At 32.8% G+C, this 22,655-nt stretch overlaps 1 protein-coding gene across 1 annotated transcript in view; it reads left to right on the forward strand.

Moving 5' to 3' along the window:
* Window positions 1-11,150: 11,150 nt before the first annotated feature.
* Window positions 11,151-22,655, forward strand: part of LOC115878722 (endoglucanase-like) — a 28,074-nt gene continuing 16,569 nt past the window's right edge. Inside the window, exon 1 of the mRNA XM_030895306.1 lies at window positions 11,151-11,235. Within this exon, the coding sequence (XP_030751166.1) occupies window positions 11,190-11,235 (46 nt within the window). The 5' untranslated portion in view covers window positions 11,151-11,189. The remainder of the gene's footprint in view (window positions 11,236-22,655) is intronic.

The following is a 22,655-nucleotide window of genomic DNA, read 5'->3' on the forward strand; positions in this document are numbered from 1 at the left end:
CCCTTTTAATTTAGATATCGATAAAATATTAATTAACGACTATGTCAATGATCATAAAAAACGATCGCGATTGTTATACTCAAAAATAAATGAAAATCTAGTAAACGAAAAAGAAAAACGAATAAATAAAATAAACGAAACCCGTGACGATCCGGATATGTTCAATGACACTGAACAAGTATTTGTCAAAAAACACACCAGACAAAAAACTGCCAATAAGTTTGGCAAGAAAATAAAATTAAAGCAGATTAATACTAAGCACAAAACGGTCTCTACTGACGCTCAAGATAAAATTCACATGGACAACTTAAAACGTCCTATCAAAAAATCTTTTAAATTTAAACCCTAAATGACTGATAATATTTATTTTCAGCATACCCGTAATTCTGGGGGTGAAAGATAAAATAGAAATCAAGAACTTAGTGAACAACCCCGGCATATATCCAGCAAAAATCGGAACGGCTAAGCTTACACAAAATTATTATAAATTAATACATTTTTACGATCTTCAGCCTCTTATTGAAGAAATTGATAAGTTAAAGTCACAATTTGAAAATAGAAAACTTCAAATTAGCAAACATACAATGTATTTAAACGATTCCTCCAATTACATAAAAGTCTTAAATTTTATTGAAAACAAATTAAGTGATAAATGATCTGAATTAGTTCCATATTCTCCAAGGAAAAAACGTGGACTAATAAATGGTTTGGGATCTATTTTCAAAGCTATCAGTGGTAATCTAGATGCTAGTTATGGTGAACGATATGAAAAACTAATATTACAACTTCAAAACAATCAAAATAAATTATCAGAAACAATTAAAATGCAAAATTCGCTATCTATAAAATTAATCGATAATTTTAACAATACATTAAAAAATATAATGCATAACGAAAAATTGCTTCAATCTAAATTAGAACAAATTGCATTTATAATAAATGGAACAGAACAGTTCACTGCGAAAATTCTATGTTTATAAAAGATGTTTTAAATCAAATTATAGAACTACTAGCGTGTACCAGCGACTTCGTTCGCGTCGAATTAATCATTTGTAATGGTGATGATAAAGCAAAGCAAGAATTTCCATTAACATACAAACTGCATAAAATGTTCTCACATTTATGTCAGCATGAGAAAATACAATATGGCGATATTATTATATAACTTGGTTATATTTGAGGGGTAGTTTCATCTCGTTGGAATTTGACTTTCGAAAAATCCGTTTGCCAAAAATAAGCTTTTTACGTCAAGCAGTTTAAGCAGAATCGTGGTTAAGAAATTATCCAACTTTTTGGAACACCCTGTATGATTTTTTAAGAAATTTCAAAATATGTAAAAAAAACAAATAAATGATGCTTGTCCAAGCGTTTTCTCGAAAGACTAACCGTTTTTTAAATAACAAATATTGTAATATTTGAGGGGCATTTTCATCCTCTTGGAATTTGAGATTCGAGAAACCCCTCCTTATCGAACCTCTACACACCACAGTCAAGTTTAAGAGTTTTTCCGAAACACTCACCGGTTTTTAAATAAAAAATATTTTAATATTTGAGGGATAGTTTCACCCCCTTAGAATTCGAGTTTCGAAAAATCCCTTCTTATCGAACCTCTACACCCTAAAGTCAATCTGTTTTCCAAAAATCAGCTTTTTACGTCAAGCGCTTTAAGCAGGATCGTGATTAATCAATGACCAGATTTTTCGAAACACCCTATATACATTTTTAAAAAATCTTAAAATATTTAAAAAAACAAAATAAAATATACGTGTTTAAGCGTTTTTTCGGAAACTTGACCGTTTTTTAAATAAAAAATATTGAAATATTTGAGGGGTGGTTTCACCCTCTCGGAACTGGAATTTCGAAGAATCCCTTCTTATCGAACCTCTACACCCTAGAATCAACCTGTTTGCCAAAATTGAGCTTCTTACGTTGAGTGGTTTGAGCAGGATCGTGATTAATCAGTATGTCAGTCACTTAAGGATTTTATATATTAGTATAGATATATATAATATTATTTATTCTATTAAACAAGGATATTGAAAATTCAGTTACATTTGCTAGACTAGGGATAATGCACCCGAGTATAATTAAACCATATGAATTCTTGGAAGAACTGAAACGTATACAGAGTGGCTCAAATACATTTTTATTACCTATCGAACTTGATCATGAAAATGTTTTGTTATTAGAAAAGTTAATTAAAATAGAAAGTTATTCTTTTAAAAATAAAATTTCATACATCTTAAATATACCCATCATTCGCCCTTCGGATTTTAACTTATTTCACATTTATTCAGTACCAATAATGGAAGAAAGTCAGTTTAAGGCTGTAATACCAAAAAATAAATTTCTAATAATGAATAAATTGTACTACGCGTACTCGAGCGATTCCTGCGCGAAGATCTTCCAAGAGCAATACCTATGCAAAGAAGTGGAACTACAAGAAATCCAAGAAGTGAACCCCTGCACTGTCCAGTTTTTGAGCTTAAAAAACCTTTCCACTTGTCAAAAACGCAATATTCGCGTCAACCGGCCGATCATCAAACATATCGAAAATTCAAATCAGTGGATTTTTATAATCCACGATGAAGAAAATATCAAGTTACACTGCCACCAAGTAAAAGGAAGCCTTATAATTCGTATTCCAGAGGGATGTGAACTCTCAACTCCTAACTAAAGAGTTAAGAACACTAAGATATATACTAAACAAAGTTTTAACTACCCTAAGATAAACACCCTAACCAGTTCTCCACAAGATATGGACCTAACAATATCACTGGAAAATATCGAGTTAGACGAATTACAAGATATAAGAGGAAAAATACTTCAAAATCAGCCGAAAATAGATAATACTGATTTTTCAACATTGCCTAGTATCTGGACAGTCTTTATCTATATATCAATAATCTTATTGATTAGTTGTTATCTAATCAGAAGATTCATACCAAGAGATGTCTACAAGAAGCCTGTACGTCAAGAAAATCCATTAGATGTTCAAATCCCACTGTAACCCTCGGATTTGAATCTACAGGGGGAGGAAATATATCAGAAGATTCCTATCCTTCAATAAGAAGAAGAGAGACAGCCGTTCCCACCAAGACAATTATGCTGACATATACTTTTTTACTTTTTATTCTAATTCATTTAATTCAGTAGTTGATTGTCAACCATCATAGCATACACATGTACTAAAACCAAAAAAGCATTTCTGAGTGTTCGAGAGTTATTTCACTGGTCAAAGGTCAAGTATTTAAAAAATTTAAAATTTTATAACTCTTAAAATTATATCTATTTACTGCTTACTATTCTGCAATTGTCCATGTATGTACTTTTTGTAATTATAATAACAAAAAACTAAATTTTTTTTGAATTGTATGATTTGTAGTGTGTATTTTTTGTTGTTTGTATATATTTTTTTGTGCTTTTGTTTGTTTTGTGATTGCTTTGTCGATGAAGCTGTTTTGGCTTTTTGCACAATAAAGCGTTGTTGGTTCTTGTTGTTGTAACTTTTCGTCCACACCTGTATAAAACTTCTGGCTAAAAAAATATACATTTACGACGTTTTTTACGTAAAACGGTCTCCTGTTAAAAATCGCTACGAGTAATGAGTACCTATGATTCTTGATATATTTGGAATCGAAATGATCAATATCTATCATAACATAATATTAAACACACAATTTATTTAAACACAATTTATTTAACACTAATTAACAAAAACAATAACGATTAAAAGACTTAAAGAACTATTTATAACTTATTTACAATTTATCTATTTATTTATCTAACAGAAATTTATTTTGAATTAGCGCGGCGATTGTAACTGTACGCGTCGATCGGTTATTTATCTCTCTCTCTCCCTTATGCCCCGGCGTCTGCTTATATAGGAGAGAAACAGACAATCCAGATTTGCTAGTCAATTCTTATTCGTTCTTAGAACGTCGGCATCGCTGGGCGTATGAGTCATAGGCGAGTGGCCAGGCCTAAGGCTGAGTTCACACGGTACGGGTCCGTAACAATGCCCCCTTCTTAGGTACATCTCGTCCCGAGATGTACACGGTGAATGAAGGTATTTGCACAGCTGGCCCCTGGTACATTGAGAAGTCTGGTAGAAAAAGCAGTCTACAGTTTTCTCTCCCGATCTCAGCTTTGGGTTGTAGCAGCAAACGAGGATCTCGTTGTTCTTCTTTGGTTACACCATAGCGAGCCTTCTTACTGCTGTTGTATCGGGCCATGAAATCGTCAAAGGACATCTCCGAATCAGTGGGATCAAAGCTGCAGGTTCTCACGGTCCCAGCACGCTCTTCTATTTCGCCTTGGTAGAGGCTCAAACGGTTGAAATGGACTACCCCCGGTTTTCCTTTTGGCAATTTTCTGATACGGTATACGACGTCATTAATCCTATCCATGACTTCGTATGGCCCTTCCACGAGGATTGTAGCTTCGGAGATAACCCACGACGTCTCTGCGGGTTGTATAGCCACACCAACTTCCCTGGTTGGTATCCTCCATGATTAGCTTGAATGTCGTAGTGCTCCTTCATTCGGTCACTAGCGCTTTGAATATTTAGGCGGACTCGCTGATGGATGTCATTCATCCTTTGACGTAGTGTGTGGACATAATCTTCTCCAGCGACATCTTCTCCCGGTCGGCAACCAAACTTCAGATCACAAGGTAGGCGCACTTCCCGTCCCATAACGATGCTGGCTGGAGTTTGCCCTGTAGATTCTTGGACGGATGAACGGTAGGCCAACAGGAACAGGTGAAGAAATTTGTCCCAGTCTCTTTGATGGCCAGAGACTACTTTGGCCAGATAACGGTTGATAGTTCTGTTCATGCGTTCAACCATCCCATCGGATTGTGGATGTAGAGCAGTCGTCCTGGTCTTGCGGATGTTAAGGACTTCACAGACGCCTTGGAACAGATTGGACTCAAAGTTTCTTCCCTGATCTGAATGAAGCTCCATGGGAACACCAAACCTGCAGATCCATTCTTTAACAAGGGCATCGGCAATGGTGGACGCTTCTTGATTTGGCAACGCGTAGGCCTCGACCCATTTGCTGAAGTAATCCATTACTACCACAATGTATTTGTTGCCATCGTTCGTCTCCGGGAAAGGACCAGCCACGTCGATCGCTATTCGTTCGAAAAGACTGCCTACATTGTACTGGCGCATTGGAGCTTTACCGCGCTTTTGTGGACCATTGATAGCAGCGCAAACGTCACATTTCTTGCACCAAGCCCTCACGTCTTCTTTGCAGTTCACCCAATAGAACCGTTCTCGCAGCTTGCGCAGTGTCTTGGTAACACCAAGATGTCCACCGCTGGTTCCATTGTGAACTTCCTCCAAGACCTCCGGGACCCCCTTCTTTGGAATAACGATCTGCCTTCTCTCTTCTTGTCCCTCTAGCCTCTCAATCACACGGCGGAGTAACCCGTCATCTATTACCAAGGAATTCCACTGGGCCCAGTACGACTTCACGTTCGGCGAATATCTGCAAACTTCCTCCCAAGTTGGCCTCTGGTCCGCGTTTTTCCAGTTAATCACCAAGCCCAACTCTGGATCACTGATTTGGTCATTTGCAAGATCTTCGGTTTGCCAACTATCACCAACCACAGTCGTCCTTAAGACTTTCACTTCTTTCTCTTCTTTGCAACGATTTCCCATCTGTCCGCAATTCCAACAGCAAATCGGTTCCCCCTTCTTGCTCATATACTTTCCGCACAATCTTTTCCACTTTGGAATCGTCGGAACACTCCTCAACAGCCCGTACAAATCCTAGAGACCTAGAGCATTCTTTCGCGGCCTCAAAATTCCAGGGCACGTGCTAGGGCATCTCCCAAATGCGTTGGATGAGCTAAAAGAAGTGTTTGCCTTGTCTCGTTGTCAGGTAAACCATCAATAAAAGCCTGTACTGTTAAGCGCTTCATAACATTTTCGGGCATAGCAGGATACGCAAGGCGAGCAAGGCGGACTATTTCAGCTTGATATTCTCTTAGGGTCTCATTAGGCTGCTGAACACGATTTTTGAGCTGGGAATGGTAGACATGTTCCAAATGAGCTTGGCCGTATCTCATTTCTAAATGTCGTACCAATTGCTGATAATCTGCCTGTTCCGATGGTGACAGTGTCTGCAGGATGTCAGTCGCATCTCCTCGCAGTGCAACAGTCAAAGCGGTAGCCTTTTCAGCGATTGTCCATCCGTTCGCTCTCGCAGCGGCTTCAAACTGGCAAAAATAATTGGCCCAAGCGGTTTTTCCGTCAAACTGTGGAGGCTTAATAACTGACTTTGAGGTATACTTATTTTCGACTAGTTTCGTGTCTTCCGGTGTCTCTTGACATTTTGGTGAATTTGCCTTTCCCATTTCTTTTCTCAAAATCTCGATATTTCTGTTTACATCGTCCTCAATTTGTGTTATTTTGTCTTGTAGTTTCGTAGAATTCTCTATAATTTCTGTTATCTTTTCATCTAAATTAATTATTTTATTATTAAAGCTGGCCTGTATATCTCTAGAATTTTCTGCGATCTTATCTTCTAAAATATTAATTTTATCACTTCAAATTGTCTTCTAATTTTTGAGAATTTTCTGTAATTTTATCATTCAAACTCTCTTCCAAGTTAATCATTTTACTATTCAAATTGTTCAAGTTGTCGTCTAATTTTTGTAAGGACGAGTCAAGGTCACCTTCCAGCTCAAAGCAAAATGTGTCAGGATCCTCACCTTCCTCAATCAAAACGTCTCTCAGTCTGGCTTGCAAAATGCTTTTCTTTCCATCTGTTTCGCATTCCCTCTCTTCCAGTACGCATTTTAATTCCGACACTTTCAAGTCTTTCAACAATTTTTTCGGAGCCATTGTCTGTCTTTTTATTTTCCTATTTTATCACACACCCCACACCTGACACCAATTACGTTTTTCGTCGATTCCGTGTGGATAGAAAGTCACAATTTATTTCAACACTATTTATTTAACACTAATTAACAAAAACAATAACGATAAAAGACTTATAGAACTATTTACAAACGATTTATAACTAAGAATTTATTTTGAATTTTAGCGAGTCAACTGCACTGGTATATTTATAACTGCCCTCTCTAGGCCACAGCCGCCGGCTTTTATACCTACAGCTAAAAGAACTCTAGAATAGTCCATAGATCGTTAGGTGCATAGAGAAGGTTTCGATTGTTCTCGTATGTACTACTCCATTCCAGTGGAACTCGTTTCTTCTCGAATCTTCGAATGAATCATTACGGTGTCACAAGCTACACAATTGTGTACTTTGCTACACATTTGCTTCAATGAATGCACAGCTACACCACAATCGCCTAAGCTACACATTTTGAGAATTTACAAATTTCGTATAAAAAATAATACCAGAACAGTAAATCAGCTGACAAAAGCTGATTATTTATTTTTTTTTGCTTTTAACTTAGTAAATGAAAAGCGGCCGCAAATGTACTTTAAATTTTGAACTAACAAATATCATTTTCCGTCATCAGTGTTCAGGTGTTTGGTTTGGTTTGGTTTTGGTAAAATGTTTAGTAAAATGTCAGAGTATGAACTGGGTCATGAGTCAAGGACCGATAGGCAAGAGCCAAAAGCGGTAAATAGACAGGATTGCTAAATCCCTTAAATAATACATAACACCTGATAACACGTACAAATTAATTATTAATACAATTACGTCACTGTAGTTCACAATCTCACTTCTACTCGTTTGCATACGTGAATATTATTCAATTCCTATTTCATTTTCTACCATATCAGCAAGGACTGCAGTTTCTATGGACATATTTGTCCGATTACACAATCCTGAAATGTTTACAGTTTTTATAAAAACTGTTAAACAAAATTAACCGGTGTAATTTGTCCTTTAAAACCGTTAGTTTCGCGGCATCATATTTGACGTCACTGCAATCCTTGCTGGCATGAGAGGAAATTAATATATTAACGTATTATATAAACGACTAGAAGTTAGACTCGTAATTGCTCGTAATCATGCTTTAAAAATTGGCGAAAGTGCGTCTTATTGGATAGTTTACAGTTATTGGACGTGGATGCTACACAATGCTACACATTTTTATGATCAAGTTCTGCACAATCAAAAATTTTCTTGTGGCAACCCTGGTCGGCATCGCTGGGCGTATGAGTCGTAGGCATAGACTTAAAATAAAATATAGACTACACTATTTACATCTCAACGCGGTCAAACAATATTTTTTGTATACATGTTTACTTCTGGGTACAGTCGACCGAGCCTTCCTCATCCAGCCTATGTTGTCACGTCTTTAATATTATCAATATTTTTTTTCTTGTTACACACATATATTGAGATATTAATACTACAGTTTAATAAAGTAGGTTTTAATATTCCATAGATGTATTAAATAGTCCTTATACTACTAAATTATAAGTCGGATACTGTTTAAAAAGGATAAGTTCTTTACAATATGACAACACCGATTAGAGGCGAGGAAGCCTATTCATTCATTTATTACCTTGTAGTACGCATCGCACGTGTGCGGTAAAGCTTTGGTGCCGCTATGTCCCCGGCTGTTTTAACGCATTTTCTTAGCTTCTAGTCCTTAAGTGTTTATTTTATTGAGATTTTCTGTTCAAGAACTATAAAATATGGTTCGCTAATGCCAAATTTGCAAGAAATTTGACTTAAATAATCCATTTAAGTCCTGAAACGACTTTCGACCGGTAGGCAACTCTCAATTTACCCATTGGGAGTCAGTGGCGTTGTTGTAGAAAGGCGCTTATTTAGATAATATTCTAGTAAAATGTAAAATCTGAATTTTTTCTCTTACATTACATTATTTACTTACTTACATTGTAACAAAATCATAATTATAACCCTGTTAATAATTAATAATGTTTTTATTAAAAATATATTCCGGTTTATTCTAAAATTATCTTCAGAATCTAAAATAACATACAAGAATTTTAATATGATATTACATTATGAGACAATATTTTTTAATATACCGGGTCGTCTCAAAAGTGGTTCACCGCTATAACTTTTTTATTTTTTCAGATAAAAAAACAGATTTGTATGTTAGTAGGTATATGACATAAATTAGGATTTATTGACGTATTCAATTGTTTTTGGTCTCTTTCTGTTTCACCGAAATGATTACATCTTTTGATTTTTAAAGGCACCCTCGGTATATTTCTACTTTATTCGATAGAAAATGATAATAGAATTCTGAATAGAATGACATATCATATGTCAACTTTTGACATTGTCGCTTAAAAACAAATCGTATTATAAATTTCAATCCAGGGTGCCATGGTGTTGTTAAAAACACTAAGTTTTAATCAAGGAGCCTTGGAAAAATAGTTTTGATCGTCTAATGGGTTTCGTGTCTTGTCTAGGCCGGTTAAAAGATGTACAAATCATATTTTTAATCATACATATGTCAATTTTTTCAAATGGAACAAGGGTGACTCATTAGCATATTTGGAAAAAGCATTTTTTTATGAATATATTGATACCACACACTTGGTATTTCGAGTCAAATTGTCGTTATGAACCGCGTGTTACAATTACAATTAAACCATATGCGAAAATGTCAAAAGTTGACATATGATATTTCATTCTATTCAGAGTGTCATTTTCTATCGAATAAAGTAGAAATATACCGAGGGTGCCGTTTAAAAATTAAAAGTTATAGTCATTTCCGGTGACACAGGAAGTGACCAAAAACAATTGAATGCGTCAATCAATCCAAATTTATTTCATATACTAACATACTAAATCTTGTTTTTTTATTTGAAAATATAAAAAAATTATGGGGGATGAGCCACTTTTGAGACGCACCCGGTATAATAAAGACAGTACCGAGTTAAATAAATGTAGTTTTTATTTTATCCACTTCCTATCACCTTCCTTGCTTTAATGGAACAGATTTATGTTTTCTCTAATTTACATAATAAGACATCACTTAACCAGAAAAAAAATTACAACAATCATATTTTTTTTTCTCTCCCTGTCGCCGATTCTATTATATCTGTGGAATAGATCCTGTTTTGATTAATATTAGGGGTTGTAAATGTTTGACTAAAATTAATAATTTATTATTAATTTCAAAAATTACCTAATTTCGATTATAAAATTTCTTCTATAACGTGTATTTTATTATTTTTATCCTTTTTGGACTCTAAATTGTTTTTTCTAAACTTTTATTTAAAAACCTGTCCTAAATCTTAATAAAATATAAAAACGTTTAAATACGATATATTTTTAATTTACTTATAGCTTCATTAAAATAAAAAAAATACCCGGCTATGATACGGAGAGTTCAGGTGTACTTGAGAAACGAAAGACAGTGTTGTGTTTCTCGGCAGAGTCGTCAGGGAACGACCGTTACGACAGAGACAACCTATCTATCGCTCGTGTCGCACTCGTTAAAACCTAAAACAATAACAAGACAGTGTCTGACCGCATGTTCCAGCTATTTATGAATGAGATGCTCGGTCTATATTTTATTTTAAGTCTATGGTCGTAGGCGAGTGGCCAGGCTTAAGGCTGAGTTCACACGGTACGGGTCCGTAACAATATCATTAACATAAATTAAATATATTGACTATATTTATATATATATATATATATATATATATATATATATATATATATATATATATATATATATATATATATATATATATATATATATATATATATATGCTATATATATATATATATATATATATATATATATATATATATATATATATATATATATATATATATATATATATATATATATATTATTATAAATTAAATATATTGGCTATATTTATGTTGATTAAGATGGTACAGAATATTAGTCCCAACGCCAATACAATATTTTAGTAACATTGAGCGGAAATATAATGTCAGAGATATTCTTGAACCACCTATCATGGACTTGATATCGTCAAACAATTCACTTCCCATTTTATTGAGTGGATTGTTGTATATATTGTTCTAATTTTATATTTAGGTATTTGTTACTATTTAAAATAACAAAATGTATTTTTGGTTTTGGAAACTTTTATTTAAAAAATATTTACATCAATATACTTAGATATGTAAGTGTTTTGAATATAAACACTTGGGATATTATCAGATTTAGATAGCAAAATTTATATAAATAAGGAATTGAATTAGCCTTTCCTAATATTTGAATTCTTGTGCAAAATGAAAGTGTTAATTGTTTTGACTATTTGGCTAGGGGTTGTTTTCTGTAAGTTATAAAACATCGTTTATTTCTGGAGAATACCATTCATAATTACTTTCTTTAGTATTGGAATATTTTATTACATGATTTAATTATATACAGGCTGATTTTCTAACTTGGAATAGAGTCAGTAAATCACGATATTTGTTTATTTGAAAATATGCTCGGACATGTCAATTAGTAGGTAGTAGGTGTTCTAAACTGATTTTTCTTACAAGCTCAAATTGTACAGGGTGAGTCAACGATAGAGTAAAGCTCATTATCTCATTTGTTTCGAGGTTTACAAAAAAATTTTAAATATAAAAGTTGTAGGGAAGGTTAAGATACACATTTTAAAATTATTATAAAGTGCTTCAAAAAAGTGTGGCGGATATAACATTTTTTAACTGCAACACCCTATTTTTTATTTTATTTTTAGATTCTGCGTAAAATTCCTTAACTTTTTTGTACATAATGTTATATACCTAAAATTAATAGTTTCTGTATTATATAAATTTGTTTAAACAAATGCTAGATTGCAGTGTGATAAAAAAATTGTCAGTAATGGCATTGTTTCTGAAGTTGGAGAACCAAAATTTGGTAGGAGAATTTAATAGAGATGAAAAAAAAGATATATATAAAGATATTTTAGTTAAACGATACAGGGTGTTCAATATATAGTTATGAATTTCAACTACTTAAAATTAAAAAATCTCAAATTTTTTAAATGGGACACCCTATATATTATCATTTTTTCTGATAGATTTTACAAAACTCTTCAACTTTTATTAAGTATGTCATATACCTATTTTTAATAGTTTGCGATTTATTCGAATATTTTCTATTTTTACCCAAATTTTTAATACAATTACCCTATAAAATCATAGTTGCCATGACAAAACAAACTATTTATTACTTATCTTTAACAAGTCGCTTAATAATTAGTTACAATTATTGCTGGTATTAGTTAAAATTAATTAACTTTACTCAAATAAACTAAAATCGCAGTCGTAAATTTCTTGGTGTATGTATTTCCATATTATGAAAGGACACTTGGATTTTCCGTCGCGCGTCGCACAGTGCTTCGAACATATGGCTCTAGAGGACAAAAATCCAAAACTTCTCTTTTATTGTAAGCAATTTATTCAAACTAGGTTTATTTGACACAAATGATGAGTACTCTCATTGTACTAAATGATGATGTTCTTAGTCCCACGTTTATGAAAAAAAATCTTATAAATAATAAAAATATTGGAGCTGTGTTCCATCTAAGCAAATAATAATTTATAGTATGAAAACGGTGTAAGTATTAAATAAATTCCTGTGATAAAAAAGAATTGAAATAACATTAGAACATGATTCCTACAATATAAGCCTAATACGTAAGATAAGATAAAAATGTTTTTGTTTAATGAAAAAGAAACATTAATGTTATATTTAATTAAAAAAAAAACTTAAGATACTATAAATTTACTTTAGGACAACAAAATGCATAGATCGTAACTACTTTGATTCAGAAGAATTACTGCTGACAGAATCTTCCAAATTTATAGTATCCAAATCAGGTAGATGAAGTATCCTCACATATAAGATATTTCTGTACATCATTTTCTAATATGTTACTTTTTCGCGTTGTTACTGTTCATTTTGTCGCTATGAGGGGTTCGGATGTTAATAGTTACCTCTTTAATACAGCATATCCATATATTATTTTTTCCTTTTCTTGGGTATGAGATTATATAATAAATTGAAAGATGGACACTTTTTTTATGCGACGTTTCGCTCCAACATAGTGGACTTTTTCAGGCACCAGTGGTGTCTCATTTGACTGGAAGGTTCATCAATATCTAATAAGAACATATTTTTTGAAATACAAATAATTTTGAGTTCTTGTCTTTATGATCAAGCCAAGTATTAGCCAGATCGGCATTGCTTATCAATTTTACTCCATCTGAAAAGTATTATAAAATAAAGTTCGTCGCAAGCAGACGCAGGTGAACTATACAAAAATTAAAAGTGTATGAATATGGGAACAAAAATATTCAATAAATACGATATGTTTTGATATGTTTTTTTTAAATGCCTTTTTGAAGTTTGAAAACGTAAAATTTTTATACCCATTTAAGAATCATCTTAAAAAATAAATAAGAACTAAACAATCACGAACTTGTTTAGAAATAAATTTAAAGTACATACCTTGTTTAACAATATCCATAGTGGCTTTCAATTAAGTACATACCCGTTTAACTTCATAATATACAGAACTACTATGAATGTTATTCTTTTCACTAATGAGATAATGATCGCAAAATTTATTTTTAGTGAAAATATTTGCTAACAAAAACGCTGTTTATGAAAAATAATATACAGGATGGTTGAACATTGCTATAAGTATAAAATTATATATTCAGATATTAGTAAATTTTAACTTATTTTTTGATTTTTGTCCATGGGACGAAGCACTGTGCGTCGGGGCGAATAGCCACAGATTAAGGTAATACTAGATTATCTAATTGTTGAAGACTACAAATATAGGAATTCTTTTCGACATACAGTAAAGTTTTTTTCTCGTAGTAATTCTGGTTTATAATTCATTTGGTAAAGCCAATATTACTACTGCCATTACACACTGAAGATATTTTCTTGATAATCTACATCTATTCTTATACTACTTAGCAAAGCACTATACAGAGTTTCTCACCGTAGCCGTTCGTTAGAAGTTTTTGAAGTTAGGAAAAACTTAGAAGTTTAAAATTTTGGAACGTAGGGTTTTTTAAAATTTCCTTTCATTTAAAAATATTTTCAAAGTCATACCACTTCCGGTTACCCCGGAAGTCGCCAGTAACTTCCTTATTTTAAATGGAACACCCTGTATATTATTTTATTTTTGGATTTCTAAGGAAATTTTATGACGAGTTTCATTAAATTTCCCTATACCTATTTTCAACTGTTTCTCAGATATCTTGATATATATGAAAATTTTTACAGATTTACCCCTATTTTTAACAGTGGGTCTTTTACTCATTTTGAATTGGTGATAAACGCTTCTGCGGTAAACTGGAGCAGAGGACTAATACTTTCGAAGTCCATATTGACAACTAATTTATCGCATACAGGGTGTCCAACATTTGATAACTGATTAGATTATTTTCAAACTCAAAAAAGTTCATTTTTTCAAATGAGATACCCTGCATATTTTTTGATAGTTTGATGCAGAATTCAATTCTGCATCGATTTGCTATAACTTTCCCTATACCCCTTTTCAACGGTTTTCTTGTTAATCCTTATTTTTTATTTTAATTCAATTTTTGGCAGAATCGACAATATCGTTTGTGCGTTTTTTAAAATAAAATAATTATATTAAAGTAACGAAATTGAATGTAATTAGAACATACGAACAAAACAGGAACAAAACAAAAGTGAAATCATATAAAATATAACATAACATAACAAAACAAACGTATAACAGTAACGGTGAGGCATTAATTATTATCACTAGACGTTAGTGTAGTGATAATACCCTACCGTAATAAAAAAAGTAAACACAATAATTACAAAAATTATTGTTCAAAGTGACCGCTAATTTGGTTGAAACATTGAAAGCTCTGCGATGCACTCTCAAACAGACCTCCGGATTTTGTCTAGGCATAGATTAAGTAAACACATGGTTAACACGGTTTAATAAGACTCGGTCCCTAGTACGTACAGACGTAGAGTACACCAGCTCTTTTATACGCCCCCAGAGGTAAAAATTGAGGGGCGTTAAATCGGGTGACCGTGGCGGCCAGTTCCAGGGTCCTTGTGGACCAATCCAGAGATCTCGAAACATTAATGTCAACTGCTGGTGCATATTGTCGATTCTGCCAAAAATTTAATTAAAGTAAAAAATACGGATTAACAAGAAAACCGTTGAAAATGGATATAGGGTAAGTTATAGCAAATCGATGCAGAATTGAATTCTGCATCCAACTATCGAAAAATATACAGGGTGTCTTATTTGAAAAAATGATTTTTTTTGAGTTTGAAAATAATCTAATCAGTTATCAAATTTTGGACACCCTGTATTCAATAAATTAGTTGCCAATATGGACTTAGAAAGTATTAGTCCTCTGCTTCGGTTTACAGCAGAAGCGTTTATCACCGATTCAAAATGAGTAAAAGATCCACTGTTAAATATAGGGGTAAATCTGTCAAAATTTTCAAATAAATCAAGATATCTGAGAAACAGTTGAAAATAGGTATAGGGAAACCTAATGAAACTCATCATAAAATTTTCTTAGAAATCCAAAAGTAGAATAATATACACGGTGTTCCATTTAAAATAAGGAAGTTAATGGCGACTTCCGGTATAACCGGAAGTGGTGTGACCTTGAAAATATTTTTAAATTAAAGGAACTTTTAAATAACCCTAAGTCTCAAAATTTCAGACTTCTAAGTTTTTCCTAACCTCAAAAACTTCTAACGAACGTCTACGGTGAGACACCCTGTATAATATATAGTACTGAACCAAAAAATATTTTTTTCTTGGCTTGTTCGTGTATATCAGTCACATTGACTAATTCAGTTCAGGAAAATCTTTAACTATTATCTCTACAATTTATACTTACTACAACATATTAAACTAAAATTCAAATTTTGTTCTTAACTTGCTTAACAGACAAGAAATTTTGATAATTATTACTTTTTGTCATGGTAACTATGATGTTATAGCGTAATTGTATTAAAAAGTTGAAGAGTTTTGTAAAATCTATCAGAAAAAATGATAATATATAGGGTGTACCATTTAAAAAATTTGAAATTTCTTAATTTTAAGTAGTTGAAATTCATACATATATTTTGAACACCCTGTAGCATCTAACTAAAATATCTTTACATAGGTCTTTTTCTATATCTCTATTAAATTCTCCTACCAAATTTTGGTTCTCCAACTTGAGAAACAATGCCATTACTGACAATTTTTTTATCACACTGCAATCTAGCATTTGTTTAAACAAATTTAAATATTACAGAAACTATTAATTTTAGGTATATAACATTATATACAAAAAAGTTATGGAATTTCACGCAGAATCTAAAAATGAAATAAAAAATAGGGTGTTCCATTTAAATAAACATATGTTATATTCGTCACACTTTTTTGAAGCACCGTGTATACTCTATAATAATTTTAAAATGTGTATCCTAACCGTCCCTATAACTTTTATATTTAATATTTTTTTGTAAACCTCGAAACAAATGAAATAATGGACTTTACTCTATCGTTGACTCACCCTGTACATGAAATTACTTAAGTGTGTAAAATTTTCAATTTTTATAGATAAAAAATAAGCAAATGTTGTAGTGTTGAAAGAACAAAAGAGATAAGGGTGTATGTTAATTTCCGATTAAGTAATTAGAAATGCTTATAACGAGTTTCAGTTCCGTTTAACGTATTGAAAGATAGTAAATGGATAATATTTTACACAATTGTAGAATACTATTCTTCTTGTTAGGTCGCCGTCTTCCTTTGGAGGTTGGCGATCAACTATGATGATGTGTGAAACCGCACCTCTGAAAATTTCAATCGATGTCAGAGGCGCCGATTGCGTGGGTACTCGGGTGCTCCAGTACCCACGGGAAGAAAAGAATGGGTGCGGAGCACCCACGAGCATGTGCGTCAAGACTATAACCAGTTTAGCAGCTTTAAGCATAGTATAAGGAAACTAGTAGCTTGACTCTTTGTCAAATCCTTTGTTCTTTTTCTGCCACTTTATATGACCTTGTTCTCGCGTCTCGTGACCACTGATGTAGCTGTATAGTCGTGGTCTATAACTAGGCAAAGTACAGTCGTGGTACTCGCCATAGTTTCACATAGATGTATTTAGGAAAATATGAGTTCACAATAAAATAAAATAAAAAAAATTAATCATGGAGTAAAAATTTGCTTGAAAACAGAATATTTTCACATATCGTGTAAGTAACAATTCTCCTGTATCTGAAAATCTTCTGATGGTAAGAAATGCGGAAAAAAATATATAATGACATATTTTTATATCATTATCTATATCAGGGATTTTCTACAACTTTTTTTTAATTTAAAACAAGTTTAATTTTAACATTAATGTGTTTGTTTTGTAGTAATATATTGGTTAGGTGATTGTCATTTGATAACTAATAGATTGAACAACACATTGTACTTCAATAATTGCTAATAAACATTACAGAAATTTCAAAACGGAAAGGAAGCAAGAACAATGAGAAATAGCATCACTACTTTCTCATGTAAAAAAAGAATATTTTTTTAGTTATTGTTACCGTGTCCCGAAGGTACCGAAAGAACCGGGAATTAATAATTTCGAGTCCCAGTTCTTTGATATCTCAAAAGAACCGAGAATTTCCGGAACCCTAGTTACCATATTATCAAGAAATTATGTTTTTCAACTAAAAACTAAAAAAAATTCCAAATTTTTTTCAAAAAAAGAATGCGCAGAAAAATCCACATATTTATAGGGCTAAAATATATTACCTCTAAAAATATTTGCACTTATTTAAGACCCACCACAGAGCAATTCACAGTAATGGCTTTGGTTATGGTATGTTATTGCGTTTCCGGAACCGGAGCTGTTTTTCGGAACCGGTAATTTCAATACTATGACTCTAAGAAACCCGGACTTCCAGTTTTTTTTTCGGTACTTCCGGTACTAGCAAATTTTTGTTCAATGATGGTGCAGATTTTACCAATACTTATTCACGTTCTTATAACGTTTTTTAAACATTACCACTGCGAACGGCAGCTTTTCATCGGTAGTGCAGTCGTGGATAAGGTATTTCACTGGAGAAGAACTAATTAACAATAAAAAATCAAAAATAGAAATATTGGGCGCCAGGCATGAACAGAGAAAGAAAACAGTTGTATATTACTTAAAACTAATGACCATATTTATTCATGATGGATTCTGATGATAAATAGCATTGTACAATTTTAATAATTATAGTTGTTATATGTCGAGTAAAGTTATGTTAAAAATAGTATTAAATATGCTCTATGTAAAAGACTATGGAAAAAGACAATGCGTGTAAAGTTGTAGAAGATATATGAAAGGTAGCATTAATTTATTTAATTTGTTAAATTTTATACGATGTTGAATCTGAGGTGTTGCAAGCAGTAGATTCTAGAATCTATGTTTGGTTATTCATCTGTTAAAATAGCGCAATAATAATATTTATAGAAAGTAATACTATTACAAGATATGTTCATAACAAAACTAAAGATCTAACCAGATTTGTAAACAATAAATTGACATAGATATTATAATAACCACTATCAGCAAATTATTCGAGATGAAATTATAATTAAACTTAGCTGCTTGTTCTTTAGACAATCCTGCTTCAAACAGAACAGCATGAGTAGGGCTTGTATCTCTGCACTGTCTCTCGGCTTCACTGATGTCCAATACAAGGAAAAGGGTCAGACTGAGGACACCATGAACCAATATAGCCGTAACTGTCGACTAGGCTTAAGAATAAGAGCTAAGCAGCATGGGGCTTACGCTACATCCATACTGTGGCAATCCAAACATAAGACAAACCATCCGTACATAGGACATCCGTCCATAGGACACCTGTCCATAGGAATCACTACATATACATAGGACACCTGTCCATAGGATAATGTCCGTACCTTGGAACACTATCCGTACCTTGGACCACAGAATATCTAGCTACGCAACAGAAGCCTCGTTACATGTATAAAACTGTATGTAGCAAAAGGAGACAGGCTTTAAAAGTCTGTCTCCAAATCAGATATTTTGATGTGGTAGTTTCGCTACTACATAATAGAGGGCAATAAATTTAAAAGAAAACAGTTTTCTACAAACAAAATTTAAAAGAATTTTGTGCAGTGTTGCCATTGTGTAATTCATATCGTAATACTTCCTGATAAAGCCTACCTTCAAATTTGCTACATCATTTAAACATATTAAAATAGATCTTATGAGCTAAATTACAATCACTTCCTGACGTTTGATTGTATAATTGAATCCTGAATTTTCATTGTAATTCGGCGACAATATAATAAGTATTGTTCTACTATTATGATACCACTTCCTGACGTTCGATTGTGTTCATACCAAGTTCATATTGTATAATCGGGAAAAAACGGCGTTAACGATAGCTATGAAATGAATATCACTGTCATTTTATATGTAGATTTATATGGGAAATGTCAGCGATCGTTCTTTTCCAGCCAATTGGACGCCGTTTTTTCAGAAGCATATCAAGTGATACCATAATATAGTACTATATTACGATACATGGCGTTCGATTGGGCTTAAACTTGGTATACTATATCTTCAGTGACATTGTAATACCATGGTACCATAGAGCATATAAAGTGGTACCTTCTATAGTACCATATTTGATGACATAGCAATATTAGGTACATGGCGGCAATAGGGCTTAAACTTGGTATACTACGTATTTGCGGTGACATTGTAATATGATGGTACTATGATGCATATCATCTGGTACCATAATATAGTACCATATTATGTACATAGCGTTCGATTGGGCTTAAATTTGGGATTCTACTTATCTTCGGTGATATTGTAATATTATGGTACCATGGAGCATAATAAGAGGTACCATAATATAGTACCATATTACGATACCATTTCCTGGCGTTCGATTGGACTTAAACTTGTTATACTACGTATCTTCGGTTACATTGTAATATGATGGTACTATGATGCATATAAAGTGGTACCTTAATATAGTACCATATTTCAATACCATTTCCTGGCGTTCGATTGAGCTCATATTTGATATATACTTGCGTATTTCTGATGACATTGCATTATTATGGTACCATGAAGCATATCAACTGGTACCATAATATAGTACTATATTACGTACATGGCGTTCGATTGGGCTTAAACTTGGGATACTACGCATTTTCGGTGACATTGTAATATGATGGTACTATGATGCATATAAAGTGGTACCTTAATATAGTACCATATTACGATACCATTTCCTGGCGTTCGATTGGGCTCATACTTGGTATACTACGTATCTTCGGTTACATTGTAATATGATTGAACTATGATGTATATAAAGCGGTACCTTAATATAGTACCATATTACGATACCATTTCATGGCGTTCGATTGTTCTTAAATTTGGTATACTACGGATCTTCGGTGACATTGCAATATTATGGTACCTTAAAGTATATCGAGTGGTACCATAATATAGTACACTATTATGATATCATTTCCTGGAGTTCGATTGGGCCCAAATTTGATATACTTGCGTTTCTTTATAAAGATTTGTTTAATTAATAATTTTAATTTATTTTACGAATTTTAATTTATTGTTCGATGTCGTGACAGCAACTTTTATGCCGAACTAATATATTATTAATTGTACCTGTGTCACTTTTTTAAAATCTACCTAGGTCGATTTTAAAATCTACCTAGGTCGATATAAATAACGTGGCAAACGGAAGAAATTTGTTATTATAGTATTTTTTAGTCAGTTAACATTTTTTGTACTGCATTTTAATAAATTATTTCCATTATTATTAAACTTATATTTCATTACTAACGTTCCAGCATTAATAAATATCACTATCAATCGCCCTGTATATTATTAATTTTAAAGGTAATTAAAGGTATTTTCTTAGTTAACATTATAAGGTATAGTGTATATTAAAAATGTATATGTTTTGTAATAATATACTTAAAACTATTTTAATAGCCAAAGGAATAATTAATATAAGTGTATTTGACAAGAAAAGAAGAATAGAAAGAAACACATACTGCATTATACACAATAAAAAGAATGGGATGCCAATTCACGTCTTTTTGAATCTGGCAACTGTGCATATTTAGCCGAGCTATAAGGCCGTCGACGAGCCGTCGATCCAAAACCGAAAGTTCAAAATTTCTAATTATATTCTGATTATGATATTGTCGCGCCATCTAGTATTCTATTTGTGCAATTTTAGCTCTTTCATTTCGAGTATTTTTCTGTTGCGTAGCTAGATATTCTGTGCTTGGACCCTTAAAATACGAAACTCATGTTTAAAACCTACCAAGGTGTAATAAATACAATAAACCTACCTCGAAATACTTCCGAGGGCTCAATAATAAACAAAGAAGGTGTACTTTCTTCCATTTAACATTCTGGAGGATAAAAGAAAACTAACGTGCCATCAAACACCAAATACGAGTTGGGCCAATCCAAAACTCTACCCAGAAATACTCAATAATAATATCGAATCTATAAAAGATAATATCTCATCTTTACCTGTAGCTTCGAAATAGCAGCTGATTCAGATTATATAGCAAGATTTAAATTACCATTTCTAAAAGCCGGGTTGCTGATGGCAACAGAGCGGCAAAACAAAAGTGAGATTAAAGCCTGACGCTCACTAGACGGAAGCGCGACGGAGCGCAAGGCAGCGCGGCGAAAAGGAATTTTTATAATACATAGTTTTAAATGGGAGAGCGCTCACTTGGCGGAAACGCAGCGGTCGGCAGCGAAACGATTTAAAACTATGTATTATAAAAATTCCTTTTCGCCGCGCTACCGTGCGCTCCGGCGCGCTTCCGTCTAGTGAGCGTCAGCCTTTCAGCGCAGAGAGACGGCCTTGAAACGATGTTGACAGCCCTACACAGAAGCGGTGAAACGATAACAGGGTGGTGGACTAGAGAACGTTAAAAATACGCCAAGCGTGTCAAATAAATTATCAGGCCAGAATGATACGGAATACGGTGACGATACGCCAGACATCATATATATAAAAGACATGTAACGAACTAAAAACGTTACAACCTGTATATTACTTTTCGTTTAGATGCAAATTAAAAAATGAACATTTTTTGTATTTAAAGTATTCCTAAATTTTCAGCGATTTTGCAGATATTCGGTTTTCAATGATAAAGTACCAGGTAATATACCATGAATATCTGCGAAAATTTATGAACACTTATATACAAAAATTTTTCACTTTATAATTCTGCATCTAAAATGAATATAATATACAGGGTGTTGCATTTAAAAGAAATGAAGATATAGCATTCTAAATATTGGGATATTGGCGACACCATAAAAATTATAATGTGTGGGGGTATAAGGTAATGTAAATTTTCCTTCGCAGATTTATTCGGATATCCTTGGTGTTCAGGAATTTATAGCTAATTATTAATAAAGTTTAATTCACTCTAGTTTTTTACCAATTTTTGGATATAGTGTTTTTAACAAAGTTTCAGTAAATAAGAAATAGAATGGCAACAGTGCATAGTGCAGGAAATAAAAAATAGCCTACTAAATGCAGAATTTTGTGCTGAATCCAAATATATACAGAAAAATGGGGGATGCAAGTTAAAAGAACATAACACTTTATCATAACTTTTTCTTGGTCCACTCCATATACAAAAAATATTTTTAGTATATACACCTTTA

The sequence above is a fragment of the Sitophilus oryzae genome, unplaced genomic scaffold (genome assembly GCF_002938485.1).
Source record: "Sitophilus oryzae breed Bouriz unplaced genomic scaffold, Soryzae_2.0 scaffold_1063_pilon_pilon, whole genome shotgun sequence".
NCBI lineage: Eukaryota > Metazoa > Arthropoda > Insecta > Coleoptera > Curculionidae > Sitophilus > Sitophilus oryzae.